Here is a 21,300-nt window from a genome sequence, read left to right as displayed (position 1 = left end):
TCATTTATATTCTGGGCTTCCTAATTACCAGTCCACAAAGACTTGGCAAAGTGAGCTCTTCAGTGGAAAGGCAACAACACATAAGTGTAAATACAACACTTTTCACAACAGATAGTTTTTCCGCAGTGACAGATAAATCTGATTCTGACAAATTGATTTCATTTTGAAATCCATAAAAGAGCTTTCTAGTCATAAAATCTCCAGGTGAATCCTTTGGTTAGGTAACAACTTCCTCAAGTAGTTCTTTCAAAGACTTAGATGTCATAAATCAGACTATTTTACAGCAAGCAATTCCTGCCTTCTATTGCTAAACGATTTGTACCCCTGACCACTTTCCCTATATAGATACCCCAGTAAATATCTGTAAACGTCAGCATTTCGTGGTAGAATCACACTCTTCAGGGTCTACTGGAATGCACACCTTTATGGTATTAGGGTAGAAAATGACACAGAAGCAAGGCTCTCTGAAATATGCTATTTCACGTGAGTTTACTTACAGACTGAAAAAAAAAATCAGACACTTTTAGGCATTGGCATCTCCGTGGTCAAATGCCAACCACCAACTAGAGTTGCTCTCTAATTGCCTCTATTATAAGCAACCAAAATACAAGGTTCAGATGCAGATTAAAACCCTTCAAGAGGGTAAAAGATACTCTGATGTAGAGAGTGGCTTTCGTCGCTGGGGATAGGAACGCTCTGAGAGGGGCTCACGCACTCTGTTTCAGAGATCTCAGAAAGGACTTAGGCTAGATAAACAGGGAGCAGTTCACCGAAGCTGGCCCGCAAAGGCCATGTTTGTGCAGACTTCATCAGTTCTTTTTATTCCTTTGATATGTCTGTCTCTAGTGACAGAAACTCTTATTTTTTTTCAAGAAACTAAAGCACAAAAGGAAACTGAAAAAGCTGCAAACGGATTTGGCAACAGTTAAGCAAGAGGCTGCCATCACAGTTCTGGAGCTCAACGAGAAGATAAGGACGCTATGTGAAGGGAAGCCAGCCCCTAGAGGTCAGTATTACCACGTGACAGTCGCACACCAGCCCTCAGGCCTGCGTGAGCTATATGGTTTTATTGGCCACAGAGGAAAAGGCAGGGCCACCGTGCCAGGGAGCATCCCGGCCTGGCCTGGCCTGGCTTGACCTCCATCCGCATGAACAGCGGACATGACACAAATTATTGACTCCAGGCTGGGTTCGCTTTCACTGTACGTGAGGTAGGGAATGAACAAGGAGTTCCTTAGAGGAAAAGTCTCTGAAGCTGAAGAGCTGGACTAAGTAGATCTGGTAAGTGTCTTTGCACAAAAGCTGGGTGGCTGGAGGGAAGGGGAGAGTCTAAGGAAGACCCGAGGGATGAAGCTCTGGAGCGGAGCGAAGAGAGAAATTTGCCTTCAAGCGTAGACAGGCTTGTACGCTCGCGCAGGCACAGCGAAGTGAAAAAGGGAGTGTTGGAACAACGGGCCAATGAATGAGCCAGAAACAAGCAGGGAAGGCTGGGTGAGGAGGAAATCTGGGCGGTTCCAACAAATTGTAATGGCCACTATGGTCTGGAGTTTTGAACAAGTCTTCTCTAAGGGACTAGAAACACACACTGGGGGAGGAAAGCCCCTCCGACTGCCGTCATTAGGAAAGATACGAGTGAACATTTACTACTACGTGCCAGGCATTTGGCTAAGCACTTCACATGTATTTAAGTCTCAGAATAACCTCTGAAGTAAGTACCTTTATGGATTCCAGAAGAATAAGCGGAGGCTCAGGGATGTTGGTTGCTTTGCCCCAGGTTAGACAAGTGTGAGCAACACCCGGGCAGGGGGCCTCCGGCCGGCCACGCCCCCTACCCAGCGCGCCTGCGCACCTCCGACGTGGGCGGCACTTCCGTCTCTGCTCTACGGCAGCGACGTCCAGCCTCGTTCCGCCTGGTGAATCTCTTGGAAGCCCGTGGTCCCCCGGATAAAGTCTTCCTCTCATGTGTGGCACTCTTGTAAAGCCAGAAACAGGCCATTTTTCCTACTCTGGCTTCCTTTATTACTCATAAATAATTCTGGAAAAAGAAGAGGACCGTGGAAATAAATGGAGGAGGGGAAAGTAGGCGATGTTGGTGGCTTCGGAAAGGGAGACACGTCCAGCATCCTGGCCACTTGGTGGACCTTTAAAATGAGTTTGGTTTTAATTTTCTATTCTTAATAGCACTTTCCGGGGGTTGAAATGGCATTCAACACAGTCATCTTGAAACACATGCTGAAGGTCAATTTGTTTTTCTCTTCCCGCAGAACATAATGATAGCTTATGAATTTGCTTTTACCGCCGTGAAAACTTAGAGAATAAAATCCATTCCAAGGATATTATCCACTTAAAGGTCTTTATTCTAGGGCATCATAGCCAGATTTCAAGTTAGTTGCGTCACAGGAAGCTGATAATGATTGTACATCGCGTTGGAGAAAGTTCTCCAGTTCGCCTGAGAGAAGCTTTCAACTTCTCAACTGTATTTTGAATCTAGTGAAAAAAGATCTTATTGCAAGGTATATAATTCTAATTGTTGACAAATATATCATTTGCTGTCTAATAACAATTTTGTCCCTTTGATATTTTAGTAGGTCAAAATTAAAATCACACTGAGGTACCAGGACTCCAATGGTTGGGGGGAGGGTAGAAAATATGAAATCCCACCTTTGCCCATTTTCTCTCTGTATTTCTGTTTAGAAAAAAAAAAAAAGGTACCTGTACAGGAAAAAAACACAAAACCCTAATGTATTATGAACAGATATAAATTTAAATAAGGATAGGTATTCCAAGGTCAATTATCGATGAAAACAGTGACTCTTTCTGGACCTATATGTTGCTTCTCTTATTTGGCGGAAAAACTGAGTCAGTGGACTGACTTAAATCAAATATTTGCACTTTATTGCTCTCCCATTGCTCCCATGCTCCTCAACCTGAATTCAGTAGCCCAAGAGAATGTCAAAGCACTTTTGGCTCCAGAGTCATATTAGCTTTCATTCTCAGAGACTTTGGTCACCTTGTCCTACCCTCAATACACTTGAAAGTAAAGTCTGCAAAGATGTTGGTAACTTTAACACACAATGGCCTCCATTTAGCCACACAACAATTAGAATTGACCCACCTCCCACACACATTCCTAGACCAGAACAACACCCCTCCCCTAGTTATCTTGTGTCCTTTTATAAAATGTTTGTTTTCAGTTCTCAGACCTCTGTTTGCAAATGACAGATGTCCCAGTCATACATAATAGCTTAAGGAGAAAGGGTAATTTACTGACACAAGTGTAAACAAACTAAGAAAGGGCATGCCATTAGCCATATATTCCAATGGATACAGAGTCTCAGATACCATCAGAACACTCTTTGTCTCTCAACTCTGCTTCTCTCTTCATTGAGACTTCATTCTCTCAAGCAGGATGTCAGAAGAGACATGGCCATAAGCAACTATGGACTCTTCTCATCCTTCCTCCAGAGAGAAAAGAAAGCATTTTTCCACCAACTCAAGTTAGAAAAAGTACAATAAAGCACTCTGTCCTGGCTTGGGTTGGGTACCCATGTGGGGACATGAACCAGTCTGTGGCCAGGGGTGGAGAAGTATGGTTGGACAAGCTTAAGTCACGCACCTGCCACTGGGTGGCGGGGTAGAGGGAAATCAGGATGGAAAAGAAGAATGTTCTGGGGGCGCCTGGGTGGCTCAGTCGTTGGGCGTCTGCCTTCGGCTTGGGTCGTGATCCCAGGGTCCTGGGATCAAGCCCCGCATCGGGCTCCCTGCTCCGCGGGGGGCCTGCTTCTCCCTCTCCCACTCCCCCTGCTTGTGTTCCCTCTCTCACTATCTCTCTCTCTGTCAAATAAATAAATAAAATCTTTAAAAAAAAAAATTTTTTTTTTCTGACTGGCAGCTCCCACCAGAAGCACAGGGCTGGATTTGGAGAGAAGCACTTCCTTAAAGGAAGAGATAACCCATTACTAGAACGAAAGAGTGAGGGACAAAATCAACATGTCCAAAATACTCTCAACTAGCAGTCAAGTTAAAATATAATGTAATGCTTAATGAGTCACCCATCCATGAGTATTTGCACTTTTTAAATAGATTCTTCTTGGTGAACAAAAGACCTTCAATATCCAAGAAATAAATGTCCAATGATATAATTTCAGACCCCATAAGAATGGAGAGTGAACCACTTTGGGAAAGGAATCCCCTTCCAGCCCCCGTCAAGTGACATCATGGTTGCCTACTCTGAAGGCCTGCCTTATTGTAACAACTGAAATTGCAAGAGGGCAAAAAAAGTTTTTGTTCTAAATGACATGTTACCTGGATTAACATAAAGCTACTTCTCTGTTATAGTTACAGATCGATGCCTATAGTTCTAACAAGCAGATCAAGATATTTCCAAATAAATTAGCATATTTTTTACCCAAATGTGCATTTTTTTTCCTTGTTTGGTTCATTTTCTAAGTCAGTCTATATATATTAGGTTGCCATTCAGCTCTTCTAATCAGAGGAATGTTCCAGAATATTGGGAATACCTTTAAGCATAGTCACATTTTGATGAAACAGTGAGCTACCAAACTTTCTTTTTACATAAACACAGTAAACTACTTCACTGGCTATGTACTTAAATTACCTCCAAGGAAATAAATGGTTTAAGTCAATGGAAAGTTCAACTGAAAAGAAAAACACCTTTATTATAAAACTGGCACAGCAGGAAACTTACAGCTTGAGTGTTGTTTGTTGATTTTGCTTTTTGTGCAAATAATCACAGCCCAAGGCAGATTCCTTCCGTCATTTCCACAGCCTGCACCTGAAATGCTTACGGCTTTATTTACTAGCATAATTCAGTGAAATGCCTATTGTACCCCTTCAGAGTCACCTTATGGTAAACCTTAGTATGCTGGAACCTAAGGTTAAATTTCAAAAACTATCTTTGCTTCTTTTGACTTAAGAGGACAAAGTTACTTTGCAAAAGACATTCGTGACTAAGTCTTGTTGGTACATGAGCGTTAGGTCACTTGTTATGATGAAAGCTCCTATCTTTGACCAGAACATCAGGGACCTGGTTCATAGATTTCAAGCCAGTGTACGATGCACTCTTCTGGATTTTTTTTTTCCTTTCAATTCTTTTCTCCTAATATGCACAGCTATTTTACCAAGTAAGGTATCTAGCCCCCACATGCAAGTTCCCACTGCCCCGGTAACAGCCATATCAGCCCTAAGTCATCTCTTGGTTTTAATCCTGTTAAAAAGATACTCCCAGTTAGTGCAGATGCATCCCAGGACAAGCTTATCCAGGACTCAGTGCCTGAATAGAGCCAACCATTCTTTTCAGTGAGGCATGGACAAGGATTGACACTTCAGTGATTTTCAGGGGCACAAGATGGTTTTTAAACACTATTGATTTTAAGAATTAGACTATTGATGTTTTATTTATTTATTTATTTTTTAAATATTTTATTTATTTATCTGACAGAGAGAGACACAGCAAGAGAGGGAACACAAGCAGGGGGAGTGGGAGAGGGAGAAGCAGGGTTCCTGCCGAGCAGGGAGCCTGATGCGGGGCTCGATCCCAGGACCCTGGGACCATGACCTGAGCTGAAGGCAGCCGCTTAACTGACTGAGCCACCCAGGTGCCCCTAGACTATTGATGTTTTATATTGTTAAAAAAAGTCAGGAGATTTATCTCTTTGTCAACATCCCAGAGCCAACTGTGCTCAATATTTTCAAGAGTATCTTTTATCAGGATGTCCACCCCAGGGACTCAGCCCTCTTATTCGCTCTCCTCCTACAAACTTCCCCAGGATCAAAGCTCCTATTGCAACTAGGTGTTAAAAAAAAACCTGGGATTTGAGGGTGATAAGAACATTCTGGAATTAAACAGTGATAGTGGTTGCACAACACTGTTAATATAGGAAAATGAATGAATTGCACACTTTAATTGTACACATGGTGTATTGTATGTTACGTGAATTTTATCTCAACTGGGGGAAAAAATGCTCCTCACTAGGATGTAATGACTAACACCTTGCCAAGTTTAAGTGTATTTTATTATTTATTTATTTATTTATTTGACAGAGAGAGAGCACAAGTAGGCAGAGCAGCAGGCAAAGGGAGAGGGAGAAGCAGGCTCCCGCTCAGCGGGAAGCCCAATGCGGGACTTGATCCCAGGACCCTGGGATCATGACCTGAACCAAAGGCAGACGCTTAACCGACTGAGCCACCCAGGTGACCCAAGTTTAAGTGCATTTTAATGTGAGTACTTTGGGCCCAAGTAAAATCTTGACTTGGTAGAATTCCAAGCATTTAGAGAGAGGTCATATTCTTATTTACTGGAGTAAGGCCAATCTTGTGTAGTTGTTCATTTGTGTCTAGGTTTTTTCAACGATGCCATCCTTTGGCATTGTTTTTCTCTCAGCCTAGCTCTTTGAGAGGCTGTTCTTCCTCAGACGAAGAACCAATAACTTGATCAATAGTTCTACATGCAACCCTTCTTTCACCACTGAACACAGATATTTATCTTACCAGAGTTTTCAAAGAAAGTAACAAGGAAGGTCCTGAGATCTCACTGTTTCAAATGCTGGGACCTTGCCAAAATGCACTGTTTGCCACCCATTTCATCAGGCTTCATGGGCTTTGGTCTGATGGTTGGTCAAAGTGTAAACAGACAGCCTTCCTACCACTGCCAAGGGTGTGACTGCCTTGGACAGAAGGTGACAAGAACTTAGGAAAACAGAAAGTGGAGATTTCCCGCCCCCCCAGACATACATATTATTATCCCAACACCTGTAGAAAAGGGTTTCCTTTTAAGCCCTCCCATTGAATCCTCAAAAACAGAAGCTATTGCAAGGTGGGATATTTTACATATAGACCAATAAACACCAGTAATTAACAGCAGGGACAATCACAGAGCGTGGGAGTGGTAACTTCAGGATGTGCTAAGTATAAGAAGTTCCTGAGGAGTTTCAATATTTACCTCATAGAAATAGCTTATATTTATCTTTATAATCTCTAGGTCTCATTCAGAGATTTCCTGTCAGTTTGTCTCTTCTTTAGTCCACCAAAGTCTTTCTGAAATAGAGCAGCTTCCTGAAATAGAACCCCATGGTCAAAGTCTGATTTCAGAAGTTTCCTTCAAGGATAAGCAACTGCTCCAGGAGTCCCTGCAAAGCTTAGGGATGTTATTTCATGAAGATCCCAAGAAATGTTACTTATTCACTATGTGCAAATTTAGGGTGATTCTAATTCTCAAAAGGACATTCTGGAAACTTCTAGGCCTGAAAATCACTCATGGGAAAACTAGGTGTTGCTCAGGACTTTGTGGGTTGCCAGTGACAAAAACCAAAATGAAACTAGGTTTAAGCAGAAAAGAAGGAAGAAGGCTGAAACACAGGGCTCCTGGACAGCTCATTTGGCTCCTCTTTGCTACTGGCACTATTTGAGCGACTGCAGGTGTCGATCAGGAAGGACGGCCTGGCTGCCCTGGTCTACAGTGAACATCTGCTTCTGCCTGCTCAGAACCACTTCCCTCTTTCTTCCGTAGCAGAAGCATGATCTTCTGTGGGGGAAGTGTTCCTCTCCCATTCTCTGAAGTCCTATGGGATTGTTCATCACAATGTCCCTTCCCCCTTCACCCAAAGGAAGCCTTGTGACCAGCTCTCTTACGCTCTTCCTAATTAACACTTTTTTTTTCTTTAAGTGGTCAGCATTGGCTTATAATACTTGCAGCCAAAGAACTTTAATTTATACCCAACTCCAGGGAACAGAACTTCTTTCTCACAGTATTTATTCAGGATCTCACAGAAGGAATTTGATTGACCCTATTTGTATCACATTCTAACCCATGGATCAATTGCTGTGGCCAAGGCTGTGGGATGTTATCATGGACCATACCTGGGTCATGTGCCAGAGGTCAAGGGCTAGGAAATGTTATCAGGAAAAAAAGAAAATGGAGAAGCTTTCTGGACAGAAGACAAAAAGTATCTCTCACTGTCCTCTTTAATCTACTTTAGTTAAAACTTATAAATCTGGAGAAGATACCCATGAGTTGAAGATCAGTTGTATCTTGTCAGGAAAGCACAAAATTTATCTACTTTCAATTTCAAAGTGCACATTTAGGCCCTCCCTTTGCAAAAGGCCTGGAAATCTATTTATTTTATAATTAACAAAGGGTAAGAAGATCCATTCTGAAAGTTTTGGTAGGGGTCCAAAATTTGGACGTTTGCTAGCTATACCAGCTGTGGGAATTCAATGATCTCAAGGTCTCCTCCCTCCTTTGTTTGTAAGACTAATTTTGGAATTATACTATTATCAGGAAATGGTGTCCCTTCCTTCTGTCCATCCCTTAGGAATTTTTTTTTTTTTTTAAGTCTCCTGGCTTCTGGATCCAGAGAAATTGGATAAAAGGGCAAGCCACCAGCTATTATCAAACAAGACATGTGGGAATTGGAGTTTGATCAATTTCAAAGGTTTCCTACTTAACTTAACCATGGAGACTGCTATGATCACCAGAAGAGCATGTGTTGTTTGGCAATGCTGTTAAACAACCCAGATTAGAGCTGAGAAGGCAGGCAATCTGCAGAGAAATAGTCGAACACTCCTTTGTCAAACATCAGCAGATGGACATTTGTCAACATAAGATGAACTGGAGAATGTGGGGTTGCAAACAGTTGTCAGCGCCTGGAACACCAGTGTAGCTTTTCCTGGTACAAACATCTTGGTGCCCAAGTAGAAAAAGTGAATGTTGTTCTCTCCTGCATTCCCCAGAAACCTCAATATGATTTCATCTAATGACTCAGTGTTTCCTGATAGGAGGTTGAAGCAGAGGATAGCTATGTTGGTCATATGAATAAATTTGGAGGAATGAGTGGATACTTTGGGGGGGGCTTGAGCTCATCAAATTGAGAAAGGATACACAGAACAAGATTCCACTGGACAAGTGAGTGCCTTTTGTTTGAAGGCACAGGATTTATTTCTGGTAGTAGGATACTGTTAGATATATACTCTTGTACATATATTAGATATATTAGATATGTACTCTTGTACATATATATATAGACCCCTATGTGCATTGTGGTGGTCTATAAGAATATTTGTTTTTAAAGATACACTGCCTTGGACCAGATTATCCTACTATGCTTCTACACTTCTCAATCAAATAAGGCCACAATTTGATGTTGGACAAAAAACATGTAACTAAGAAGAAATCAAGAGTGAATGTAAGAGGAATGGCATTATTCCTGATTTGTTTAATATGCAATTGGATCCAGGAGAAATGGACATAATAATTGGTGCCTGTAAGATCTGAAAACGTTCTTGCTCTTCTATAGACGCTTGCCTTAATCCCAGAAATTATAGCTGAGAATGTTGCTCAGCTTTTCCAACAAGACCTGGAAGTCTTGCCATGCCAAACTGTCATCTAGACCTAGGCCCACTGTTAGAATATCTGCTCCACAAAGATGGTCTAGACATGGTCCAAGGGCTCATTTTTTCAATGGCTACCCCTAGGGAATAAGGAAAGAGCTCTGTTCCCATTCCAGGGGATTTTGACTAGAACTTGGCAAATGAAGGTGGGAAGAACCCTCAGTCACAAACTGATCTTGAATTCTTATAAATTGATCAATTATAGTTCCAAAAGGTGACATTTCTGAGACCAAGGAATTAAAGGATACAAGACAGATGGTAGAGAGGTACATGTATGTTTCATGAATGGACAAAAGCAAGAATTATAAATTATGAGTCCTCAAAGGCAGAAAAAGCACTTAAAAGATTCAGGTCAATAGGATAAAACCTTCTTAGTTGTATAGAATCCCTAACATTACCTTCACTCTTATTTTCCTAAATTTATAAGGTAATAGGTAATAAAACTTTTATCATACTGAGCTATGTATTATAAGAGGATTTTGACTTCAAGTAAAAGTCTCATCTTCTAAGCTGATCCCAAGAGGTTAACAACCTATTTGACAAAGAGTCCCTTCCAGTCCCTTTATCCCAGCTCACCAGAGAGATACTTTTGATGACACTTTAGGGTAAATAGGTCTTTCTAACTCTGGATGAGTGCCAAAATGTCCCGTCTTATCCCAGGTTGCTAAGTAAATTTCTGATAAAAGGTAGTTAATTTTCAACATGCTTTTATTTTATTTTTGGCCAGGTATGCCACAACCAGATGCTATTCATTTTCATTTAAAGTTACATATAATGTTAATCCATATATAAATTTTGTTTACCCTCTTTCAAAGATTACCTGGAGTTTTAAAAGGAGAACTCTTTTAAAATATACTTTTCATTTCAAAGTTTTAATATCTCACATATCTAGAGAAATCATATTACTAGAACTAAAAACCAAGATACTGACTGACATAAGATCTAGCATATAAATTTATATTCATACTCAAAACTATTTGAAACAAGGGGGCTCCTGGGTGGCTCAGTCCATTAAGTGTCTGCCTGCAGCTCAGGTCATGATCCTGGGGTCCTGGGATCACCCCCCTCCCCAACCCCCCACCCCCGCATCGCTCAGCAGGGAGTCTGCTTGTCCCTCTCCCTCTGCCCTGCCCTCCCCCATTCATGCTCCTGTGTTCTCTCGCTCTCTCTCTCAAATAAATAAATAAAATCTTAAAAAAAAACTATTTGAAATCAGGACTGTGGTACAAATCCCATATATATTATCATTAAGAGTTTAAAAAGGATTTCATGAGATAGTGGAAATGCCACATTTATCTAATTGATTTTACTTGTGGACCTTAGCAGCTAAGAGTCCTGGGGTCTTAGAAGAGAAACTTAGTGGAATGTAATTAACACCACAAATCCAGGAGAGTGTCAGGAGACATTGAGGGAAACACAGAGCTGCCTACTCTGAAAGTGAGACTTAGGGCTTATCTTTCATTAATTATCTCATAAGAAAATATTAGAACCAGACCTTATATAATCCATCTGTCTTAATGCTATAAACATTTCCAGATGCAAGTGGGGCTGATCTTTTATTTTTCATAATCATAATTTTTCCATATAAGTCCCAAGAGTCAGTAATTGAATTTGAGAAAAGATGTCCTTCTTTTGAAGTTGCTTTTGATCTAAAGCCAAAGGGAAGTAATTTATTTAGCAGAAGCTGTGGATTCTAAACAACAATGTATATGTGGGAATATTGGCAAGTGAAATAAAGTACCTTAATTTATTTGTCAATAAAGCAGTACCAAGATGCTAAGAATTCAGTTCAGAATAAATTCTTATGGAAATGGAAACTGGTTTGAGGTTTTCTTTTTTCCTTCCCCATGAGCACATGTTGATGAACACTCTTACTTATGTTATATAAATAACAGTCCTTTGAAAACATTCCCAAAGAAAAGTGATAGACCTCGTCTTTTATTGCCTCAATTACATCAACTTTCCTTTGGGTTAATTCAAAGTAATAAATAAATACCCTTACCCTTTCTTAATGACTGGTTTTACAAGTATATTTCTATTTTGGTGAAATTTTATTTCTATTATTCCTGGAGTTATTACATGCATCCATTATATTAAACACTATTTGGTGCTTACGAAAGTTAAGCAAGAGTAAAAAAAAAATCTTGATTGAACTTCAAATCACAGGAGTGGAAAAAACCTAATAAAAAGATTACACCAGAGAAATAAAATCTACATGAAATGAGCAAAATTCAAAGCTAATTGAAATACGACAGCCATAAGCAACTTCTAGGAATTTTCCCCCAAAGTACCATTCTGCTTGGTACCTAAAGGCTTTGCATTAACCACTTCCTCTTTCTAAGATGCCATAACCTTTTATCTCAGTCCCTACACTTGCCCCCTTTTGTCTTCTGATCCTTCTTCAGAATCACTCTCCCAACTATTTCCACCACCACTACCATCTCCCCACCCACTCCCTGGCCTTCCCATTGAGTTATGTAACCAATAAATCTTGTGTGCACCAAAGTCATAACATCTATTACAAGTATCTCTTCGCTTATTCTTTCTTTTATTACCAATAGACTGGGGGTTTCTTAAAGAGAAACAAGAGATGGTGTCTTATTTTTCTTTGTATCTACAGCCTAGCACAGTGCCTGATGCTTGATGGTCATGAAATATTGGATGGATGGATACTGAATAAAACTTAATGGGTCCTGATGTTCTATTGCTTAATATGTTTATGACTTGCTAGGTGATGGAATGAGTTTGCTTATTAAATTAAAAATTCAAAACCAACCCACGTGGCAGATTTACCAGGGAACAAATTATATTTTCAGATTGCCAGTGGTACCCACGGACTTGCTACCACAGCTACCGGCTCCCAGGTTGAAGTAGATTATCAAATCCTGGGATTGATTTGAACTATTACTGATTCTGCTGCACTGTATCATAATAAGTTGATTCTGACCTATCTCCAGCTGTGTTATTTTGTGACTTTTCACTTTACTATATCAACTATGACCAATGTCATGTACATATATTTAGATGGCTTAAAATCGGACACCCATGGTCCAAGTCAGAGGTTTGTCATTACATTGGCCAATCCTGTAAAACTGAACTGACCATGAGTTCCAAAATCCTCTACATCTACTCTTAAAACTGGGGGGTCTCCCTGCCCTACTTAGCACTTCAGACCAGTACCCAGCATTCTTGTGTTGGCCATAGCCTATGCCTTGAGCCACCCTGACCCTGCTCATCATGCATACCGCTTTCTGAACTCTTCCTGACATCCTCTGGCTTTATCACCGGTCAACAATTTTATGATGATTTATTTGGTTTCAATACTCCAGGTGACATCTTGCGTTCTCACTCATTTAGTGACTGACCAATATATCCCTTGATGTATATCTGCTTCCAGACATTTATTTAGATAATATCCAGACAGATATTTAGGTAATATCCTGCCTAATCCTAGCCCAGACGTTAGGATTCTCTCCCCTGTGGCCTGATGCTCCCATCCAACCAAGTTGGTCCGGTTCCCATAGATACCAAGATCTCTTAGAAATTTAACCTTCAGTGATCTGGTGCAAGTCAACTCCTGCTTACTTTCATTTAAATCATGATTATCTAATCCCTGGTCCTTCACAAATGGTCTTGTTTGTTTCTTTTCTTCAACCACCTCAGTGCTTTACATTAAAGGAAGATAAATTATGCAGAAGTAGAGTTTGGGTAATATCATTTTCATAGTCAGAAATACTTCAATAGCTTCCCATTGCCTGTGAAATAAAATTCATTTTTTTAGCTGACATTCAGAGCCCTCCATAAACTGGGTTCACCTTATCTTCCTAGATTTATTTCTTAAAACTTCCTTTTACACACTCATATTCCGTCTCTCCATCCCTTACCGGACAAAACCTCTGATGGAAGCCCTCTATCTCTGTTCTCTACTCCTGCCGACAAAGTAACAAAACCTGTCTGATTGGTTTTGCTTTGCATGATTACAGACCTCAGATGAGCGTTTAACTTCGCCCAGCCAAACAGCTTAGATTTTTTTCCAGGAGTCTGCTTTCTCACTCTCCAAGACAACTATTCTCTACCCTCTTCTCTCTTCTCAAACTTCGCTCCCCTCCTCCACACTTACACCTAGCTGATGACCTCACCTATACGTCACTGAGAATACACAGGCCGTCAAACGGGGACTCTCTCATCTTTTCACTGCCAAATCGAAATTCTTGCTTCATTTTGTCACATGTGTTCTCCTGATTGCTTTTTGTTATCAGTGGAAAAGTGTTCCTCCTCCCGTTCAAGGTTCTTTCCTCCTACTAGCGCTCCTGACCCTGTGGTTTTCACCTTCCTATGTATGTCACTTACTTACCCTACTTCACACTTGCATCACATACTCCTCTTTTCCAGCTCATTCCTATAGGAACATGTTGGTATCTCACACCTCTGCAAAAACTTCCTCTGATTTCTCATCACTCAGTACGTTTTTCCCACTCTTATTCTAAGATAAACAACTCCACACAGTCTTCACTTCCTCACATCCTTCCAATTTGCTGTTTAATCCACCAGTCTTAGTCTCTCCACCCCATTTAGATGATGGTGTTCCACTGAAAGTGCTCTAATCAAGGTTCCCAACAATCTTCATGATGCCATACCCAGGATGAACCTTGCTATGTTCACCTTACTTGAATTTATAGTGTTGTACAACACAAATGACCACCCCTTTCCTCTTGACACATGTCCATTCTTGGCCTATGTCAAACCACAGAGTCCTGGTTTTTCTTCTTCCTTATTAGTTACTTCTTTGTCTAATTTGTAGAATTCTACTTTATAGTATCGCTAAAGATCTTCAAGACCTAGTTCAAGGCCCTTCTTCCTCTGAATCTTCAATTTTTCCCTGAATTATTTTGTTCATTCCCATGACCTTAAATATCACTGATAGCCTAATAATTCTTAGATTTGTAACTCGGGTTCTCTTTCACTCTTTGACTCCAGATTCATATGCTTGCAGGTGACCTTGATATTTCCTCTTGTTTATCTGACCTTCCAACTTAACTGTGCTTCAAACATGGTCTTTCCCTATCTTCTCCCATACTAGGCGATGGCATCACAACCTACCCAATTGCTCAATCAAAATACATTGGTAAGAAGAAAAGCTACAGATTGAGATCATTGCAATAAATAAGTGGAACTCTATGATATAAAGTAAAGGTTGGAATAGAAGGGAAGAAGACGTTGATGAGGTAGGTCAGCAAAAAACTGTTTAAGAAGGAGAGGACATTTCAACTGAAACATGAATTATAAGAAAAAGTCAAGCAAGCAGAGAGGCAGAAGAAAACACATTCCAAAAGGAAATCACAAGGTTTTTTCTCTTTCTTTTTTTATTATTATGTTCAATTAGCCAAGATATAGTACATCTTTAGTTTTTGATGTAGTGTTCAACGATTCATTAGTTGTGTATAACACCCAGTGCCCATCACCACCCGTGTCCTCCTTAATACCCATCACCTGGCTACCCCATCCCCCCAGCCCCTCCTTTCTGTAACCCTCAGTTTGCTTCCTGGAGTCCAGAGTCTCTCATAGTTTGTCTCCCTCTCTGATTTCTTCCCATTCAGTTTTCCCTCCCTTCCCCTGCAGTCCTCTGCACTATTCCTTATGTTCCGCATATGAGTGAAATCATATGATAATTGTCTTTCTCTGCTTGACTTAGCCTAATGCCCTCCAGTTCCATCCATGTTGCTGCAAATGGTGGGTATTTGCAAATGGTGGGTTTTTAGCAGAATATCACTATTAGGAATGGGAATAAAAAATGTTACGTCAGGGCACCTGGGTGGCTCAGTCAGTTAAGCATCCAGCTCTTGATTTCTTCTCAGGTCATGATCTCATGGTCTTGAGATCAGTCCAGTGTCAGGCTCTGTGCTGACTGTGGAGCCTGCTCAGGATTCTCTCTCTCCCTTTCCCTCTACCCCTCCACCCCCCACTTGCGCACACGCACACTCTCTAAAAAAAAAAAAAAAGTGTTATGCTAATTACTAAGTGTAAAACAAGCCAAGAGGCTATGAAGAATGGGTTTCAAAAATTATTTGAAGACGTTTAAGTTCTTTTTTTCCAAAGATTTATTTATTTTAGAGAGAGAGAGAGCACACAAAGGGCGAGGGAGAGGGGCAAAGGGAAAGAGAGAGAGAGAATCTCAGGCAGACTCCCCTCTGAGTGCAGAGCCCGACCCCAAGACCCCAAGATCATGACCTGAGCCGAAACCAAGAGGTTTCGGACACTTAACGGACTGAGCCACCCAGGTGCCCAACTTAAGTTCTTTATTATCAGAATTAAGTTGTACAATTATCTGATGTCATTACAGTTTTGGAGCAGTGGAGAAAGCCCCCAAGTTACAAAGTAAGCATCATAGAACCTTGTTATCTCAAGAGAAAAGGTAGACAATCCTGAGATAATTAAGGGGCTGTGTTTTGCTCTTGTCATTGTTTAGTTTTGTTACCATGTAAAATCTAATCATCAGAAAGATCAAGTCCTGGATGGATTGAGCAGTAGAGAAAATACAGATGTAGTCATTTCTAATTTATATCAAAATTGGTTTAGTATCTAAGTTTCTCACCTTAGTTGAGATGCAGCTTAGATTTCCAAATGCCTTAGAATAATCTATGTGAGCTTAATATGAATTCGTATTATAATTAGAAGTACTTTCAAGTGCGTACATAGATTTCAGATACATCGGTGATACAGAGAGAAGTTAATCTCCATTAATCTAACAGTTCACTTGGCAACTTGCAGTGGTTCTCCAAATCACATTACCATTGTTATCCCGTCTTATGAAGATGTAGCATTGTTTCATGTGATGTTCTAAAAGAACCTAGGTAGGGCGCCTGGGTGGCTCAGTCGTTAAGCGTCTGCCTTCGGCTCAGGTCATGATCCCAGGGTCCTGGGATCGAGTCCCACATCGGGCTCCCTGCTCGGCAGGAAGCCTGCTTCTCCCTCTCCCATTCCCCCTGCTTGTGTTCCTGCTCTTGCTATCTCTCTCTCTGTCAAATAAATAAATAAAATCTTTAAAAAAAAAAAATAAAATAAAATAAAAGAACCTAGGTAATTATGGATTTTTAAAAAAACTTAGAAATCTGTATGAGAGTTGGTCAAATGTGCAAATAAAGATTTAAAAAAAAGTCAAGAGTCTGGTTAAATATAAACCCATGGCTCGGGGTTAGGAAAAGAAACAGTAGAGAAGTAGGTTTATGTGAAAATAAAAGAACAGAGAAAATAATGCTCTCCATTGTTCAGAGTGACAAAGAATTGGCAGGCACCCAAATGCCATAGGAGACAAGATTAATACTAAGTATATCTGTCAACATCCTGTTTGAAAATCTTAGCCAGGATCAGAGGTATCTGAAAACATCCAAAGGGGGTTTTGCCTAAGAATGAGTCATATTCTCTGCAGCAGAGCCCTAAAATATCAGTATAGGATGTTAGAAGTCAAACAGAACTTAGTGATCATCTTGTCCAACTCCTATGTTTTACAGATGAGAAAAATGGGGCCTAGAAAACCCTCTCTCCACTCTGCAGCGCTGGGAGGCACCAGCAAGTTATGCACAGAATATGGACTTTTAGAGCCATACAGAATTAGGTCTGAAACCCAGCTTAGTCACTCAGGCAGTCCCTTACTATCTCTGACCCTGATTTCCTCAGCTACAACATAGGAGTAACTATTCTGGAGAGTGGCTGTGATATCAGAAATAAAGTGCGCAAAGCATCTGGCACCTAGAGAGTCAACAAATGCTAAGTCTTATTCTCCCTAATCCTGGGATTAGTGGCAGAACAAGGAAGCCCACCTCAATCCAAGTGTATCCTCAATATACCCTCAGAGATCCCCAGTGACACTTCCTCCCACCTCCCCCACCGAAAAAAGAATGAGTGTGGTAAGAGCAATACACCGTTCTATAAATACTTAGGCTTTTAATAATCTGGAAATATTTAATGAGTCACTACTGTATAAAATGTCAAATGGAACTTCCAGATTTTTCCAGTTCTTAAACATAGCAAAGGACTGTTGAACACAAGGGGCAGAAATCTAACAACTTGGTGCAAACATTCTAAATACTACTGAGGGAATCTTTTTGAACTGAATCTTTCACACATAAATATGTGTGGAGATGGGGTGTCAATGTTGCATATATGGATGCCAAACTTGTTTTCTTTTTTTTAAGATTTATTTATTTATTTTAGCGGGGGAGGGGCAGAAGGAGAGGGAGAAAGAGAGAATCCCAAGCAGCCTCCACGCTGAGGGAGCCTGACACGGGGCTCGATCCCACGACCCTGAGATTATGACCTGAGCTGAAATCAAGAGACAGACACTTAATCAAATGAGCCACCCAGGCCCCCCAGGATGCCAAACTAGGTTTTCTAAGTACAACGGCCTTTTTTTTTTTTAATTCAACAAGATTGTGTTAGATTTATCTAACCTCTAAGACAGAAAAAAGAAAATTCAAAACTTCAAAGACTGAATGAATTTATAGGAAGGTAAAGGAAGATTTCTGAAGACTTAATGATTTGCCAAAGAATGAGACACAGCTAAAACGTGTATCTGTCCTAAATAGCTATCTCCATTGTGAATGTACATAACAGGGAAATACAGGCCCACCCCTGAGACAGTAGATTTAATGAATCACAGGCAATCTGATTGCTGAGACCTTTTGGTCCCATCTAATTCTAACCTATCTGTACAGACACAGTCATTAGTCATGACATATTAAATGAGGAGGGACAATTAAAGTTTCTACAACCAGGCATCTGCTCTGTTGAGCACCCTCTTAGGCTCGCCCTTTAAAAAATGAATATGAATCTTTTAAAATGAGTCAGGATTACGTCTTTAGGGAAATATCCCGTAACTAGTTTCTGCTAGTTACCATTTAGGTAGTCACCTCGTGCCTAGAGTTGCCAATATGGTAATTTAGATCTGGGTAGCTGAGAAAGGTAGGAGATATAAAGGATTTCATAACTAGAAAGGATCCTAAGGAGGCCTACAGGCTAAATCTCATTAACCAAAGTGCTCTATTTACTCCTTAAAGTATGGGCCTGTGCTATATGTTAGATATTTTGCATTAGCTTCAATCATTTAACAATTAGGAGATTTCCCATTATAAGCAGGACTTCCAGCTTCCCTGGAAAAGCAGGACACTGGCAATTCTGGGTCTTGAATTCTTGCCTGCCAACCTTTTGTTAGAACTGAACAGTCATGTTCCCCTTAAATGCAGTGAGTTCACTCCAGTGGCCCATCTCCCATCACTCCTGATGGGCTTACCCAGGTCAGTTCCACTCACTGGCCTTCCCTTCACAGCTCCTGATAGTGTCCAAACCATATCTGAGAGGCGAGAAAAACCAAAGCCCAGAGAGATCAAAAGACTGATACTGGCTCCAGGACCTAGTTCTCACAGACAACTATATCTTTTCCCATTTAGGAAAGTCTTTGATGGGTAGTAGAGTGTTGGTTACTTCCTAAGAGATCAAGTAAGCAAAAAAATACAATCCAGAGCAATATCTATAAGGAACAAAAGACCTAGGTAAAAAGTAATGGCACCACAGACAAAATGTTACTAATTATAATCTTAGGTTACAAATGTATTCTTAAAAGGAGGCCTAATTATTATCAGGCAATTGGCTCAAATAATTTTTAATTTCTAAACTGGCTTTAGTTGGGTTTCAAATGTTAACATACACTAAGAGTCACATGGAGTCTTAGTGGAATTTAAATTTCTAGGCCCTTTTTTGAGGAGGTCCTGATTTAGTAAATCTAGGTGAAATGCAGGAATTTGCATTTTTGATGAGTATCATAGGTGATTTATTATACTTACTTGTCATAGTAAGAGGTCACTTTCAGATACTCAGTTCTGATCTCAAGCTCCAGACCTTAAGCATGGGACTCCGTCCTCTTCACTCAGAGGAAGTTTACCATGGTCCCTGCATTATTTTCCTTCTTTCTCTGTGTTCTCTGTGTTGTGGTTTATGAAAGAAAAACCCAAAGAAGATATGACTGACAGAGTATGGGGGCTCTGAGTGTAATTACCTAAATATAATTGCTCAATTGAATGTTTTTTCCATGGTGACTAGGTTAATAATTACAGTATCTCCTACCCACTCTATGGACTCAGCTCCTCTTCCTAAAGAAAACTTCCTTTGAATTGAAAAAAATTCAATTCGAATTGAAAAAAAAAAGTCCTTTATGAACCAAGTCTACCATGAATTTTTAAAAATTTAGTTTGAAACATGAAGTCAACTTGTTTTGTGTTTCTTCCCTAAAATTTGTATCTTTTACAGGTTTTATACTTTGTCTCCTATGCCTGTTAAACAGACTTTTAATATAACCAAACAAGCAAAATAAATATTGTTACACAGTAGTTCCCTCCCATGTAACCATCATTTGATTCCACCTAGTTGAACTAGATCTCATATGCTATATTAGAGCAGAATCCACTTAAGCTTAACTTACTTAAAGCAGTTTTAAAGAGAAAATTTCTTTTAAAAAAAGATTTTATTTATTTATTTGAGAGAGGGAAAGATAGAACAAGAGTGCAGGGGGGAGCAGCAGAGGGAGAGGGAGAGGCAGACTCCCCCCTAAGCAGGGAGTCCAACGTGGGGCTCAATCCCAGGACCCTGGGATCATGACCTGAGCCGAAGGCAGATGCTTGACGACTGAGCCACCCAGGCACCCCATAAAGAGGAAAATTCTATATTCAGTCTAAAAAGGTAAAAAAAAAAGAAAGTGAGATAAAAAATTAGTTTCTTAGAGAGGAGAGGTTGCCAAAAAGGAATATAATATCTGTCTCCAATTAATCCATACTGAAAGTCTGCAGAAGTAATACCACATTACAGAAGATAACAAGAAGGAAGAAAAATTTCATAGAAGCAGAGCTGAATTCCCAGTAAGGTAGTTTTGAATGTGTAAGTTCAGGTTCTCAGGTTATAAGTGCAAACAATAAAGCAATTCTTGACATAAAAGCAGGCATATCTAATCAGGCCACTCTTATAAGAAGAGATAAAGGCCTTGGAGGACTTTTGATATCATTTAATGGAAACCAACCTTATGTATATATGGAATAATACGGTTTTAAGAAAAGGGCATGTATAATGTTTTCTCTTCTCAGTTTTTCTCCTAAGAATTAACTTTAGAGGATTTTCTCATTCCTTTGTTATCTTTCAAAATTTTGCTTAGAGAATAGATGTTTTACTTTAGGAAAACCCTTTTAAAAATTACTTGAGAATGTGAAAATATTTAAGAGTCTTTCAGCTTCTAATGTGTTTTACTTCAAAAGTAACTTTTATAATACTAAAACATAGGTTAATGTGCTTCAGAGGTAATTAACTGACATGATCCTATCCAGTAATTTAACCCCTCCCTGATACCAAAGAAGTTTAAGGTACTGCGTAGCACAACAGTAATGGTTTTTAAAAGAGTCAAAAAAAAAAAAAAAGTTAACTTCAGCTTTATCATTAACATAGGAACTTAGCAACTGGATAGCTTTAAAACATGCTAAAGAATATTTTAATGGTCTGAAAGAATTCCTAATATGGTCCAAATATTAATTAATAAAGAAGGAGAACTGGGTTCGTTACTAGAATCAGAGTTCCCTATGTAATAGAGGGCTTGTTTATAGGTGCAGAATTTATGAAAAGAAAAGAAAAAAAATATGCCCTACTTTAGGCAACATTAAGTAGCCCTGTTTTGCAGGAATGATGAAGTGGGGGAAGAAGGGCCAAGTAGGATAGACTGGGAGGAGATGGGCATTAACACAGCACAGCAAGCAGGAAAGGTTGCTGGATCCCATGAAATACCCAGGATATGGAAGGACCAGCCTTACAGGGGAGCCCATTTCCAGATATGCATCCTCAGCACTGTCCTACCAGCTGACA

At 40.1% G+C, this 21,300-nt stretch overlaps 1 protein-coding gene across 1 annotated transcript in view; it reads left to right on the top strand.

Annotated features, from left to right (window-relative positions):
• Positions 1–21,300, top strand: part of CCDC192 (coiled-coil domain containing 192) — a 192,924-nt gene that overhangs the window by 131,500 nt on the left and 40,124 nt on the right. Inside the window, exon 7 of the mRNA XM_032425083.1 lies at positions 874–1,006. Within this exon, the coding sequence (XP_032280974.1) occupies positions 874–1,006 (133 nt within the window). The remainder of the gene's footprint in view (positions 1–873; positions 1,007–21,300) is intronic.

The sequence above is a fragment of the Phoca vitulina genome, unplaced genomic scaffold (assembly GCF_004348235.1).
Source record: "Phoca vitulina isolate PV1807 unplaced genomic scaffold, GSC_HSeal_1.0 scaffold32, whole genome shotgun sequence".
Lineage (NCBI taxonomy): Eukaryota > Metazoa > Chordata > Mammalia > Carnivora > Phocidae > Phoca > Phoca vitulina.
The sequence above is the reverse complement of the archived record's forward strand: the minus strand, read 5'-3'. Positions and strand labels throughout refer to the sequence as shown.